At 56.6% G+C, this 15,148-nt stretch overlaps 2 protein-coding genes across 2 annotated transcripts; both read right to left on the reverse strand.

The window, feature by feature from the left end:
- Window positions 1-571: 571 nt before the first annotated feature.
- LOC309877322 (homeobox protein not2-like) lies at window positions 572-3,989 on the reverse strand (the record flags this gene model as incomplete). The annotated part of the gene is made up of 3 exons (XM_082758593.1): window positions 572-730; window positions 982-1,190; window positions 3,809-3,989. 3 exons carry the CDS (start codon window positions 3,987-3,989, stop codon window positions 572-574), a joined length of 549 nt encoding a protein of 182 aa, XP_082614719.1.
- A 7,471-nt stretch (window positions 3,990-11,460) lies between these two features.
- On the reverse strand, window positions 11,461-13,605 carry LOC309877832 (uncharacterized protein; the record flags this gene model as incomplete). The annotated part of the gene is made up of 3 exons (XM_082759595.1): window positions 11,461-11,679; window positions 12,716-12,891; window positions 13,368-13,605. The coding sequence occupies 3 exons, from the start codon at window positions 13,603-13,605 to the stop codon at window positions 11,461-11,463; spliced, it is 633 nt and encodes a 210-aa protein (XP_082615721.1).
- Window positions 13,606-15,148: the final 1,543 nt, after the last annotated feature.

Genomic DNA, 15,148 nt, shown 5'->3' on the forward strand with positions numbered 1-15,148 from the left:
AGGAGGCACTTCTGCTCCAGGGGCAGGCCCAGACCCTGTTCATCATACTGCAAGGATAATATATGAACGGAAATACGAATAAAGATACTATGGGTGGGAGCAAAGGACTTTACAGCTTTTGCTTTTTTTTTTGTTGTGATCTCAGTATCAAACATGGGAATCCAGATGTCCAGGAGAAACGACCAGGGCTGGTTCTCCTCCCAGCATGGGTTTCCCCTCTTAGGAGCACACGGTCACCTGCAACACCCTGTGTGCAAATGCCTTCACAGACACCACCCGATCGTCACCCCAGCCTCTCTTAACGGGAACTGTTCGTGCTCCCTGGCACTTCAACAGCAAACGAGATCACACACACGCCTTGCCACAACCATGGCACCAGCATTGCAGCTGGCCTGGCGATGAGCCCCAGGAACGATGGGGTCTCTGCACTTGGGGGGGGGGCAAGCTGCATTTCTCTCAGACTGAGAGATTTAAGTCTAGCTTGGACCAAACAAGCACAAAATTGCTTGTACCTCCCATCGGGCAGGCACATCTGCAAAAAAACAAGTGGCAGCTGAATCCCACCAGCTGCTCAAAGCTCGACGTCCACTGTGTCCTCCTCGTGGTCCTTGGCGTCCGTCGTGTCGGTGGAGGCAGGCTGCATCACCCCAAACTGCGCCAGCTTCGCCTTCTTCTGCTCCATGCTCTGCTTCCTCCATTTGATCCTCCGGTTCTGGAACCAGACCTTCACCTAGCAGGGAAACGGCACAAGAGCTCAGCACGAGGTTTTCAGAAATACACAGGGGAGAGCAGAAAAAACTTTAGATCCAGTGTCACGCGAGGATTTCTACTGCAATAAATTGTCTCCGGAGGATCTTAACAATCTACATTAGTCCTCCCCAGCTCGAACTCCTGAGCAAACAGCTTCGTGCGCCTAAATGTTTTTGTTCTTAACAAAAATGAATAATAAAAAGGATCGTCCTCGGCAGACCCATCTCTTACCTGTGTCTCTGTGAGATGCAGAGTTGCGGCCAGGTCGACCCGCTCCGTGCCCACCATGTATTGCTGCTTGAGGAACTCCTGCTCCAGCCGCTCCAGCTGCTCTGGTTTGAAGACCGTGCGGACCCTCTTCATCTTGCAGGGACCCCCGGACCTCCAGGGCCCAGAGGGGCCCAGGGGATCGGTCCCTACGCAGTGAGACAACTCCAGACCTGCAAAAAACGGGGATGGAAGCGATTTGCATGGTCCAGGCCATTCCTCCAGCCCTGTGTACGTGCCATGCCCAGCTTGCTTTTGCTCCAGCTGAAACCCTGCAGCACACTGCACCGAAGGGGATCACGAGGAAGTAGCACTAAAAGCAAAGCAGAAATGTCCCCACAGACAGATACAACCTAGAACAGTCCTGGACACGCAGCCAGACCCGAAGAAATCAGGCAGCACTCAATATGAGCGGGGTTTGACCCTTTTACAGGATCCCTGTAATATTATAAAATCCATCTTTATGAGCTGCACAGAGAGCTGCTCTCAGAGCAGGTCCTCAGCTCCTCATCCCCATCCCTCAGCAGGGTGAAGGAGCCACAACTTTCCTCATCTGCAGAGGCATCAGTGGGATTTCTTTGCCTCTAGCACGGCCCCCAGCCTAGTTGTGGCCCGATGATAACAATAATTACCTAATTAGCACACAATACAGCCCCGCCACCGCAGGATCTGCTGGCACCAGCCTCAGAGCAGTGCTGCTTTCGGTCCTAAATCTCATCCCGATCCTGACTCGCACACATCCCCATGAACAGGAGCGTGGCTGTGACCCCTAGGTCTGTCCCCCAAGGACCTCCTGTGAGCCAGATGTCCCCGCTGTCACCCCCAAGACCGCAGAGACCTCAGTCAAGGACCAAGCAAAGGGGGAAGCAGCTGTCAAGGTAGGAAACTTCACATCCAGGGTGCTGGAGTTATGGCACACGCATTACTGGGGGCTTTGCAAAGAAGGGTGTAAAGCATTGAGGGATGCTCGAGTCCCTGAGATGCTGGATCGGGGACCTCTGCTCCTCCTCGGAGCCCCAGAAAGGCTCCAGGCAGTGGGGTCTGCACACACAGGTGAGCCAACGGTGCCAGAACACCCCCAGGTATCAAAATACACTCATGAAGGTGCTAAGAACCTGGTAAGCTACATCTGATGCTACAGCAGAATCTGTCCTGCCAACATTTAGGCACACTTTAAGGATGAGAACCCACTTTTAAAGCCAAGCGTGTGCAGGATCAGGGCAGTAACACTCAAATCTGTGTTTTTTGAAACCTCAGCCCCCAAATAAAGAGACCTGGTGGGGATATCGGCTCTGCTCTGAGCAGGAGCTGGGTTTGGCAGCCTGTGGGCAGCATCACCAGGGTACAACAGCAGCTTTGGAGGTGTAACAGGTCTTGGAAAGCCAACAACTCCTTTGTCTTTCAGGGTCATGCTGTACAGAACGACGCTGACTCCTCTCCTGTAATGACTGACACGTTCCCCAGCCACAAACGGGCACCTTGACCTCGTTCATCTCATTAATTGATTAATTGGCAGGAAGTTCTGTGTCTGTGTAAGGATTTGTGCCAGCTCAACAACCCCAACTGCACTTAGGATATTTTCAGCGTTCAAATAATTTCACCAGTCACATTTTTTCCCTATTTTGGTACTTGGGATAACAGTGAGCGTGACTTCAAGCACGAAATACTTTGTGGAAATAGTTTTACAAACTGCTCAGCTATATTTTCATATTTGTGTATGTAATATAATTAACTATATTTCTATATCTGTATATTTGATAGAATACATCGAGTAACACACACAGTTATAAAGATGCCGCCTGGTGAAAGAAACATTATGTTAAATAGTTAGGCTAAGAAGTTAAAAGAAAGATCCAGATAGCAAATACTTTTGGTGTCTGAATATTGTAGCTGTCAGGATCAGGCTAGAGGTCCCGGTACAGGTAAAACTCTGCTTGGCTGCAGGTTTTGCCTGTGCAATATAGAGGATCACACTCTGAATGCTGAAAATTTCAAGAAAAAGAAGGGGGCAGCTATCCTGCAGAGAGGCACTGCCTGTAAATTAACCGATTCTGGCCCAAAACTTGCCATCCCCCTCCCTGAGCACACCGCGTGGTGTGTTAGCATCATCCATAACCACAGCATAAATTTACCCACAGCCATCAACAGCAACAAAACCATTTCCTCAGGTGCTCTGGCACTAGGAACACAACCAGTTGTGGGGGGCAGGTGCTGCAAAACTTCAGCCAGCGGCCCCAAAATGGTCCCAAAACGATCCCAAAATGGTCCCAAAGCGGTCCCAAAGTGGTACCAAAGTGGTCCCAAAGCCCAGGGTGGCTGCGGGAGATGCAGGACCCTGGGCTTTGGGGAGCACAGCAGGGCACCAAGCATTGTGCTGCCGTTTTTAGTGGGTGGAAAGGGAAAAAAAAATCATTTCCATCAACTGAAGCAGCCCTGGAATGGGGCTAGGGGTAGCCAAGGGGACTGTCCCCTGCCCCAAAGCGACCGGGAGGGACTAAATCCCACCGGGGGCCGGCTTCACCCCGATCAGTTATTGTCGGGGGTCACACGGCTGATAATTACTGAGTGAGAAGGGGGGAAAATAATTATTAGGGATTTTTTCCTCTCCCCCCTTTCTTTACTCCAGCCCAGCCCTTTTAACCCGGGGGTCAGCCGAGGGGCTGCAGGCGATGAAACCGCGGCCGCAATTTTGGCAAAAGGGCAATTTGGGGGCCAACCACCCCCCCGAAAAGGGGCTGGGGAGCAGGGAACCCCCCCCCTTCCCCCCAGACCCTCTCGGATCCCCTCTCACCTGCGCCGCTGCCTCCCCAGCTCCAGCCCCAGCCCCAACCCCAACCCCAAGCCCCCGGCAGCGCCCCCGGCCCCGGCCAGCGCGGGGGCTGCGGGCAGGGGGCGGCGGGGCCGGGCCGGGGGGGGGCGGCGAGGATCGCTTCGATGTGGAAGGGGGTCCCGGGGGTCTTGGGGGGCGGCATGGCCCGAGCTCGTTGCCGCCAGCCGGCCCGAGGGGTTTATATGGGGCGGCGGGGAAGGGGCGCGCTCCCGTATGCAAAACGGGGGGCGGGGGGCTGCCCCACAACGCCGGACACCCCCCCCTCCGTCTGGGCTCAACGCCCCCCAAAGCTCTCCTCCCTCAGCAACACCCCCCCCCAAAATCCCTCCTCCCGAAATAACAGCCCCCCCAATAGCCCTGATCCCCAAATAACAGCCCCCAAAACCCCTTCTCCCCAAATAATCACCCCCCAAAACCCCCGCCTCCCGAAATAACAGTCCCCCAATAGCCTTGATCCACAAATAACAGCCCCCAAAACCCTTTCTCCCCAAATAATCACCCCTCAAAACTCCTCCTCCCGAAATAACAGCCCCCCCAACCTCTCCTTTTGAAATAACACCCCCCCGATACCCCTTCTCCCCAAATAATCACCCCCCAAAACCCCTTCTCCCGAAATAACACCCACCCTAAAACCCTAAAACATCTCCTCCTGAAATAACACCCCCCTAAAAACATCTCCTCCCAAAATAACAGCCCCCAAAAACCCTCCTTTCTAAGTAAACCCCCCCGAAACCCCTCTTCACAAAATAACAGCCCCCCAAAACCCCTCCTTCCAGAATAACACCCCCCCCAAAACCCCTCCTCCCCAAATAACAGCTCTCTGACCACCCTCCTCCTGAAATAACACCCCCCAAAATCCCTCCTTCCATACTAACCCTCCCCGACACCCCTCGTTCCAAAATCTCACCCCAAAAACACCCTCCCCTTTGAAATTATCCCCCCAACACCCCGCCTTCCATCATACCAGCACCCTTTTTCACCCCTTTTTCTCCAGCAGCACCCCTCCTTCCACCACCACCCACCCCATTCCCCACGGACACCCCACAGACACGGTCCCCATCCCACACCTCGCCCCGTGGCACCCCAAATCCGCACCCACGCGTGTCGGCGGAGCATCACCCCCTGCACACCAGGCTGGGGGGGTGTTTGGGGCTGTGCACCCCCCTGGGACACGGGAAAACCATCCCTGCACAGTGGTGTGACCGTGTTTTGGGGTCTGGTGTGGGTGGCACCCCCGTATGACACCCCCGGGGCCGATGGAAACCCGCAGCCGGTGCGGATGCCTCCACGAGCACAGGATTCCCACCCAAAATTCATTTTCTGGTGCACAAACGCAGAGAAATCCCCAGAACTGAGCGATCGGGTTATAAACAGGGAGCAAAAATCCCCCATAATAATAACCCAGCACCGAACATCTCCGTGTGCTCAGCCCGCAGCAAACCCTGCCCCAAACAGGGGATCCCTGCAGGTTGCTCACGCTTTGAACTTTCTTTTCATCGCCCAAGCCAGGGAAAACAGACCTCCCCAGAAAGGAGCAGCTCGGTGTTTTGAGCAATTGGGGCATTTCAAGGCAATTTTGGGGCTGCCTCAGCATGATTCCCCTGCTGGCGTGGCAGCACCCCGGCGATGGCTACCGGGAGGGACAAAGGAATCCCTCAGGTTTGCCTTTGAAACACTTTTTTTTGGTTGTTTTTTTTTTTTTTTTTTCTTTTTTCCTGCCCGTTTTAGCATCCTGCCTTCCACGGCAGCTCCGAAACGGGTGAATAAATACAGCTGCTGCTTTATGGCCCCCTGTCCAAACACGCGGCCCCTAATTGAAATCACACCTCCAAAGCTGGGCGAGCGCCGAAACCTCTCCCCCCAAACCCCAAAAAAAAAAAAGCTCCCCCGAGGAAAAGGTGCGAGGGATTTGTCCAGGTTGAAATGTGGATCCAAACGCGCTCATCCACCACTTTTCCTGCCCATTTTTTATATCAGGAGGCTGTGAAATCCCTTAATTATTATTATTATTATTTAATTATTATTTTTTTTCTCTTTCTAGGGAGCCAGGAGCGCCACAATTTTGCTCCCCGTGGGAAGAGAGGGGAGAGAGGCGGCGGCCGTCGACGTTTCTGCCCTGCAGGTGTTGGGATGGGCAGAGGGGGGGAGGCAGGACAGACCCCAAAAAAAGGAGCTCCCATTAGCGCTGTGTGCTCAGCTTAATGCATTCCGCTTAAAAAGCTGGAGATTTTCACCCGCTGGTAACGACTTGGGAAATGTAGCACCCAGCAGCCAGGCCGAGCAGGTTGAGCCTCCCCGGCACCCCCCCCAACATCCTCAGGAGCTTCTGCAGGGGGAGATGAAAGGACGGACCCTGATCCCCTTTTATTTATTTTTTGATTTTTGGGGGTGTTTTCTTCCTTTTTTTTTCTTTTTCCTTTTTTTTTTTTTCAAGAGCGCAGAAAATCAAAGGGGAGGGGGAGCTCCTGAAGGGAAGAAAGGGGGGGGGGGGGGAGGAAAAAAATCCCAACAACAAAACAACAACAAGAAATAAAAAAAAAAGCCCCCAGCCCTTTGTAAACATCCCCCCTGAGCAAAGGGAAGGGGGTGAAAAGCATTTCCTGATAACTCCATTAAAGAATGAGGCTGCATTAACATTCCAAGTACCTCGACAAGAGATGAAAGTGGGGAACTTGAGCTCAGCCTCTCCTTGCTCCAGATGTTATTATGGGCTCCCTGAAAGGTTTTTTTATTTCTTTTTTTTTGCGCAGAGACAAAGATGTTGCCTACTTCAAACGGGGCTAATTGATGCTAATGACTATCAGATAGAGTGGGGGCCCTCGTTCCCCCCTGCCAAGGGGAAAGAGAGAGCGCATTTTACAATCCCCCCATAGAAAACGCCCCACTCTTCAAACCGGCTCGCTGCTTTGGGGGATTTTTTGTCTCTCCTCGGCTGCTGCTTTCTCTCCTCCTCCTTTCCCAACTCGTTTTTTTTTTTTTCTGTCCCCCCCCCCCCCCCGCCATCCCCTTTCTCCCTGGCTCCCCGCCGCTCTCGCTTGTTGGCCCATGAGAAATTTCGCACCTCGCCTCTGCCGGGCACCCTGCTCGAGCCTCGAGCCTTCCCGGTGGGCGAAATTTCCCCCAAACCCACAGCAGCCCCATGTGAAAACGTGAGCGAGGTTCGGGGCATTCGTAATCCTACATCGAGGGGGAGAAAATCGTCCCGAGCATCCTCTGGGGCAGGGCCTGGCGGGGAGAAGAGGAGCTCGTGATTTTTGCTTTAAAGCAACCAAAATCGGCTTCGAAGCGGGGTGCTGAGCGCCAGCTTTACCCCCGTGCTGGATTTTTGCAGCTGTGATCCCCTCCAGGATCCCCCAAAAAAGCAAATATCCCGGATAGGGACGCGGTGATGCCCGCAGAAAGGCGGTGGGGAATGTCCCCAAACGGGGGACCCTTGGAGCTGGTGGCTCCCCCATCCCAAAACGGATCCCCGTGGGGAAAGGGGAGCTGGCCTTCATCCACGCTGCACAAATAACCGAGAGATTGGTCCAGTCCTGACAAAAATCTAGAGAAGTTCCTCGGGCCGGGTGCTATTTGCACCGTGCATCACCAGGGGTGGCTGCTGGCTGTGGGGCAAAGCTGCTCGCCCCCCAGTTTGCTCCACTGGCCACTGGCCGGGTTGTGAGAGCCCCATGAAAGCAGCAGAAACCGAGCCTACAAAAAGGGGATGCTCCTTTTTTTTTTGGGGGGGTGGGAGGCAAAGGGCAGCATCCTCCTGCCCCAGACAGGCAATCCACAACCCAGCCGGCCCGCAGACGCTGGCCCCGGCGGCATTGTCAGGTTAATTTGGGGTAATGGGCTGCAAAGCACCTCAGCCCCATCCAGCTCTCATTAGCACTTGATAATGTCAAGCATCCTGAGGAATTGCTTCTCCCCGAGCCTCTCCCCGGGGGCTTTCCGTGCTCCGGCACCGGGCTGCAGCAGGTCCTGTCCCCCAAAAAAATGAGGGGTAGAGTAAATCTTGCCCCAAAATTGCGGGATACTGCCCCAAATTGCGGGTTCTGCCCCAAAAAGCTCTGGGATGGAGCCCTGGGGGCTGCAGCAGGCTGGCTGCTGAGTGGCGGGGGGACCCCAAAACGCTCGCCACAACTCGCCACCAGCTCGCCACGGAGCTGCGAGGCCGAGGAGCATCCCCAAGCCCCGAATTCCGAATTAATTGGGAATTAGGAAACCGAGGCAGCCCTGGGACAGTCCCGAGCTCGCCATCAGCCCGCTGCTCCCTTCAATTATCTTCTCTCCCCTCCATTGTTCTCTCCTAATGAGGAGGCTAATGACCAAAGGATGGTTCATAAGTGGTTCCCAGACTCTCCTTGCCCAGGGCAAACACCGGCCACAATAGGATCACAAATTGTAGGGAGAAGCCCCGGCTGATCACATCAGAAACGGTGCGGGGATTTATCTCTCGGCCTTAACAATAACAGTATGTTCTTAATCGCCTCTCCAAAGGGACAGCTAGCGGGGGATCTGCCCGGCCTCATCATTAAAAGCTGGCAGCATCTTTGCTAGCGCTGCCCCTTTGTTCGTCTTGCATTATCCCGATGCTCCGGCCCCGTTAATTCCCCTCCATCTTATTAAATCAAGAGAGAGGGAGCGGGGGCAGGATGGGGGCGGCGCGGGGGTCGCATCCTGCTGGGATGCTTCGGCACTCGGGGGGCACCTCATCCGCCTGCCAGTCCCAAATCTCCCACGTTTCCCCTATTTCTTCCATCCCACCCCATCGGGATGGACCTGATTGAATGCAAGCGAGTTTTATAATAAAATCAGCCCCCCTTACCCCCAAACCCGTTCCCCATGAACCATTTGCAGAGGGTGGGGATGTCGCCGCGCATCGAGGGCTGTGCCCATGTCACCTTGCCTGAGCAGGGGGTGGGAAGGGGAGAAAACCCCAAAGATTGGCACCAGGGATCCCCTAGTAGCTGCTTAAGTGGTCCCTCCACTGAGCTCTGCTCTGCAGAAGGAAAAACGGGGGGTCAAAATAATTAGGATAGAAAGTTGCTCTCCTGAAAGCCAAAGAGGGGTTGCCCACATCAGAACCCTCCTGGGAACGTCCCCACAAACCATCCCGGGATCCTCCTTGCAGGGGAATTCGGGCTTGGGGCTCTGTAGCCATTCCCATGACCAACAGTGCAGTTTTCTTCAATTTTTTATTTTATTTTTTTGTTTTTCTCTTTTCCCCAGCTGCTCGTTTCACCAACACAAACCAAAGAGGTTCCTCGGAGCCCTGTGGCACGGAGCAGAGCGAAGCAGGGGACGGAGCTGCTCCGGATCAGGGCCAGTGGCACCAGCAGCCGCCCCATGGCAAACCCAGCCGGTTCCCTTAGGACTGCGACCCCTAAACTCAGAGATTTGGGACCCTGCGGCTGCGTTTCCAGGCAGGACACCCCATTTTCACCCTGTTTTCATGCACCAGCCAGGTGCTGATTGCCAGCTGGGGGTGTAACACCAAGAGCCCCTCGGTCAGTGCCACCCAAGCAGGGCCAGGTGACCCAAGGCATCACCAAAGGGTGAATTCACCCCATAAGGCTGCAACACATGGGATGTGGTGGTGTTTCCTCCTCCCCGAGCAGGTGGATCTGCTGGCAGCCTCGGGAAGCTTTATTTGATGTTTCAATCGGGAATTAAAGGGGAGGGAGAAGCGGGGGAAATGCTCCCTGACCATTTAACAAGATTACATGACGAGACGGAGCCGGGAAACGTGCACGGCCGACCCCACTGCCCCGTGACTCGAGCCTCTGCTGCTGGCCCCAGCACCCCGACCCCTCCACAGCATGCCATAATCCCATTTAGCAAAAAGAGAGGGTGAGGGGACAGCCAGAGGAGGAGAAAGGGGCTGGTGACACAAATGTGCCTGGGAAAGCGCCCGGGACGCAGGGATCTGGTGGCTGGTGGCAGCTCCAGCACCCCGCTAACTCCTAGTGTCCTGAGCAAACCTGGCCCTACAAACAGACCGGGGCCGTCGCCGTGTGCCCAGCAGGAATAATCCTAGCAGGAAGGACAGCGGGGGGCACGGGGAGCCGCAGGGCTGCAGCCCCACCCCGATGATCCCTTCTGCTATCTCTCCGTCCATCTCCCACCCCGTCTCATTGAGCCAGCCACCCCTTTGCACCTATTTATCTGCGGCCACCCCTCCATCCAGCCCCGACGTCCCTCCATCCCTCTGTCCCCGTGCAGAGCCTGCTCCTCTGGGCAAATAAATCCAGTGACTGAAAACCAGCTAAACAACCTTTTTTTTTTTTCATATTTTTTTTTTCCAGATGGGTGAAAAAACAGCAGGACGGTGCACAGGTTTGGGAAAGGACTGCTGGGCTGCAGGGATCAGGACCCTTGGGGGACACAAGGAGCCAAAAGCTCTCTCCCAGGTGATTTTATCCAGCCCCAAACCTTGTCAAGCTCTCGGGGCATTTGGAAAACTCAATCAAGCCCGTTAGTTTTAATTAAAGCCCTTTCCCCAGTCGGATGCTGCCGGAGCTGCAGGGACATCGCCTGGCACAGGGACGGGTCCCCAAATGGCCCGATCCTGCCCGATACCGAGCACCGCCACCTCCCAGGGGATTAAAGGTGTCCTGAGAACAACTTAACTCTCTCAATCAGCTCAACCCCTGGCCGGGTGATATTAAAACACCCCCGTGAGCCCCGTTGTCTCGGGGATGATTGCAATAAACCCACCGGCACGCCAGATTAGCGGGTCAAACCCGCCCGGCGCGCCCCATCAGACATGTGAAGACATTAGCACAGTTTGGGCTCTTTGAGCCACGCCGGCTAATCCCGGCCCTAAAAACGGCCAGAACAAAGGGCAGCTTCCTCCGTCACGTCGTTCCCTTCTCCCTGCATCATCCCCTTCTCTCCTTGCCTCATCTCCTCTCCGTTTCTCACCTGCCAGCAGAAAATCTTTACCTGGGTCCCATCCTTAGCAGGGATTGGGGTCCCTATTTCCCTTTTCCACTACCTATGTCCCTAGTAGTCTCTTCCTTTACATCCTTGCAGGGGATTCAGCTTTGGCTCATCATTTTCCCCGTTTTTCCCCAATTTTCCTGGCTCCTGTGGAGAGCAGGATCCCATGGCTGCAGCCCTGAGCCCCCACTCGATGCGAGCTGTAGGCAGAGCGGGGGCATTACGAGGGAACTCTGCTGGCAGGAAAGACAAACTGTGGGACAGAGGGGGTCTGCAAAGGTCCTGAGAGATTTTAAGAGCCAGAGGAGGCATCTGAGCACCCCGGTGCCTTTGGGACGAGCCCAGGTAAGGGGGCTGACAGTGGGTGGGGTGTGTGGGATGCCCCCTGTCCTCCAGAACATGCTCCCAAGCACAAACCCCATTCACACCCCCCTTATTCCACCAAAGACGACCCCAGACGCAAACCCTATACCCGCCAAGGCTTAACCAGCCACCCCACAGCCGGGCGACGACTCCCAGCCCCACGGGGGACCCCATAAACCACCACCACTTCCTCCTCCGACCCCGGCCTCGCATAAATAATTTATTTTCGCCCTGCAAAAATAACCGCTGCCCGGCAGGTACCCGACACGCTTCTTCCCACCGTGTGACACACGGGACGAAACCCCCCTTAAGGGGACATCTCAGGGGCATTTTGCCCCAGTCCGTGCAAAGGGGGCCGCAGGGGGGTCCCGGGGGTCTTCGGCCCCTTCTGGGAAGTCCCGATCCTCCTCGCCGCCGGGGCTCTGCGAGTCGGGGCTCCTCTGTGGGGTGGCCAGGCCCATCCTGGCCAGTTTGGCTTGCTGCTGCTCCAGGCTTTGCTTCCTCCACTTGATCCGGCGGTTCTGGAACCAGACCTTCACCTGGGGAGGGGACGCCGAGCTTGGTGCTCCAACCTGCCTTCGCCACGGACCAGCGGCCAAAAGCAGTGCCCCCCGGGCCCTAAACAGCTTCCTGGACCCTACACATCTTCCCCCGAGCGCCCGGGGCCTATATGGTCTCCCCCTGAGCCCTATATGGCTTCCCCTGAGCGCCTGGGCCCTATATGGCTCCCCCTGAGTACCTGGGACCTATATGGCTCCCCCTGAGTACCTGGACCCTATATGGCTCTCCCTGAGTGCCTGAGCCACACACCGCTTCCCCTGAGCCCTATATGGCTCCCCCCGAGTGCCTGGGCCCTATATGGCTTCCCTGAGTGCCTGGGCCTCACACAGCTCCCCCTGAGTGTCCGGGCCCTATATGGCTCCCCCTGAGCCCTATATGGCTCCCCCTAAGTGCCTGGGCCCTACACAGCTCCCCCTGAGTGTCCGGGCCCTGTATGGCTCCCCTTGAGCCCTATATGGCTCCGCCCAAGTGCCTGGGCCCTATATGGCTCCCCCTGAGTGCCTGGGCCCTATACGGCTCCCCCTGAGCCCTATATGGCTCCTCCTGAGTGTCTGGGCCCTATATGGCTCCCCCCAAGTGCCTGGGCCCCACACAGCTCCCCCTGATTGTCCAGGCCTTATACGGGTCCCCCTGAGCCCTATATGGCTCCTCCTGAGTACCTGGGCTATATAGGGTTCCCCCCAAGTGCCTGGGCCCTATACAGTTCCCTACAAGTACCCGGACCCTCCACAGACCCTGGCTGTCCAGTACTGCCATCCCCTGCCACGCTCTGTCCCCGGGGTGACAAAAAGCCATCCCCCAGCAGCTGATCCCACCCCGAAGAGCTGAACCCTACCAGCAGGGGGGAAAAAACCCCAAATCCTTTAATCCACCATCAAGCCAACCCCTCTGGGTATCCGCGCTGCGCCTCATTCCCCCACCCCTTCCCCCAAAAAAACCCTTTCCACGGCAATTTTGGCAATTTTGGAGCCTGATCGAGGACATTTAGGGTCTGTTGGAGCCCGGCCCTATTACCTGCTCCTCGGTGAGTTGTAGGGTGGAGGCGAGCAGCCCCCGCTGGGCGCCCACCAGGTATTGCTGCCGCGCAAACTCCTGCTCCAGCCGGGCCAGCTGCTCGCTGCTGAAGGTGGTCCGCACCCGCTTGGCCTTGGCCTTGAGGATGGGCAAGCAGCACTTGGACAGGAGGAAGCCTGGGGAAGGGGGTGGAAAGGTTGAGGAATGGGGTTTTGGGGTTTTCTTTTGGGGTTTGTGGGGGAGATCCTGGAGGGTGCCCCCTAGGAGCAACGGGATGCCATGGGAGGCAGAAGGGGAGCTCCCCAAGGGGGTGTCTCCATATGGGAGCAGAAAGGGGTCTCTCCAAATGTCCCCAACCCCCATTTTTTAGGGGATCTTCTCACCCTCCCCCATTTTTTAGGGGATCTTCTCACCCTCCCCCATTTTTTAGGGGATTTTCTCACCCCCTCCCCATTTTTACAGGATCTCCTCACACCCCGATTCCTCCTCAACACCCCTAGAAGAGAAAAAAGGAGCTCCCCCAAAAAGAAACGACCCCAAAGGGGAATGCGGGCAGGGGTTCCCAAAAGGATGAGGAAGGAGGTGGCTGTTTGGGAACCCCCCCACAGCCACCCCACAGCCCCCCCAAAATATGGGGGGGGTCAGACCCTACCTGTGGCCCCCAGGCGAGCTGCCCAGGCTGGGGGGGGTCCGCAGCAGGCAGCGCAGAGCGGCCGGGGAGGGGTTGTGGGGTCGGGAATGGGGTCCCGGAGGGGTCCCCAGGGGGGTAAAAGCGGGTTTGGGGTCAGGGTTGGGTTTGGGGTCGGGGGGGGTGAGGCTCGTCCCAGTAGGGCTGCGATGGTGAAAGCCTGGCCGGGCTGGGAGGGGGGCGATGGGGTTGGGGGCGGCATGGCGGGGGCTGCTGGGGCTGAACTGCCAGCCTTTATAGGGCCGGGGGGGTAGGGGATGGGGTGGGACGGGATGGGTGGGATGCAATGGGATGGGATGGGATGGGACCGCCCCGGGACACCCCCCTGAGGCCGCCCCCACTGGGTTTGTGCCCCCTTTGCCCCGCTTTGGGATGCGGAGGGTTTTTTTTTGGGGGGGACACCCCAAAGCCACCAGAGCTGCCCCCTGGGACACTCCAGATGTATATAGGGGAAATTTTGGCCACCCCCTCGGCATCCTCATACCACCCAGCTTTCTGCACCCCTATTTTTATTTTGGGGTGGGCACAGCCATGCCCAGACCCTCCAGGTGAAGGGACATGACCTGGGACCCCCGGGGATGCGGTGGCAGAGGTGGGTGCCCCCCTAAATCCCCCCCCCCAATCCCGGCAGGGCCCCGCTGATGGGATTCAGATGGTCATTAGGGTCTGAGATCCTTAAACCCCAGCGGCTTTCCCTAATGAGCTGGGAAAAATCACACCTCGGGCCCAGCCCGGCGGGGGAGCTGGGCCCGGTCAAAGGACGCCACTGGGTTTATGGGGGAGGAAATGGGGTGCGGGGGGAGCTGTGGGGCCAGGACCCACATCTGTGGGGTGTTTGGAGCCTCCCCCACTTTGCTCGGTGTTCCCAAGGGAGCCGGGATCTTGCTCTGGGATTAACGGGGGCATCGCTGTGGCACGGAGGAAGAAATATTTTGGGGTATTTTGGGGGGGTCTGAGCATCGCGGAGCAGCCCGGGATCAGCAGCTCTATGGGGTGGGGACCGAGGGGATGGGATCACGGCTCTGTATGGGGCTGGGGATGGGATCAAGGCTCTGTATGGGGCTGAGAATGGGATCATGGCTCCGTATGGGGTTCGGGACCATGGGGATGGGATCATAGCTCCATATGGGGCTGGGGACCATGAGGATGGGATCACAGCTCTCTATGGGGCTGGGGACTATCTCAGCTCCTTATGGGGCTGGGGATGGGATCACGGCTCCTTATGGGGCTGGGGACCGTGGGTATGGAATCACAACTCTGTATGGGGCTGGCTGCTGAAGGCTCCCTGGGTGTTTTATAACAAAAAAAAACAAAACACACCACGAAGCCACAATCCCCGGCTTGCCCCACAGACACCACCCCACAGCCCCTGGGGTGGGGGGCAAATAAAGGCTGGGGGTGGGGGGCAGAGATGAAAGGGCGGCAGATTTGGCCTTATTAGTTCTTAATTATGGCCTTAAAAGGGCCGAGATAAAAAGGCACCGCAGCGAGGTGCGTGTTTGGTTATGGGGTGCTCTCCCTTTTATTTATTCCCTTTTATTGATTCCCTTTTATTTATGCCCTTTTTCCTCCCTCTCCTGGCGGAGCTGTGTGATGGCACTGAGCAAACACCCCCGGCCCTAAAAACCGGGGGTCCCCGACCCTAAAAGCATCCGGGGGGTTGGGATGCGGGTGACAAGGGACCCAAATGGGGACACTGCAGGGTTTTGGGGTGGCAGCTGGGAAAATCCTGCCCCGGAGAGAAG

The sequence above is a fragment of the Aythya marila genome (assembly GCF_965140915.1).
Source record: "Aythya marila genome assembly, chromosome: 4".
In the NCBI taxonomy this organism is placed as follows: domain Eukaryota; kingdom Metazoa; phylum Chordata; class Aves; order Anseriformes; family Anatidae; genus Aythya; species Aythya marila.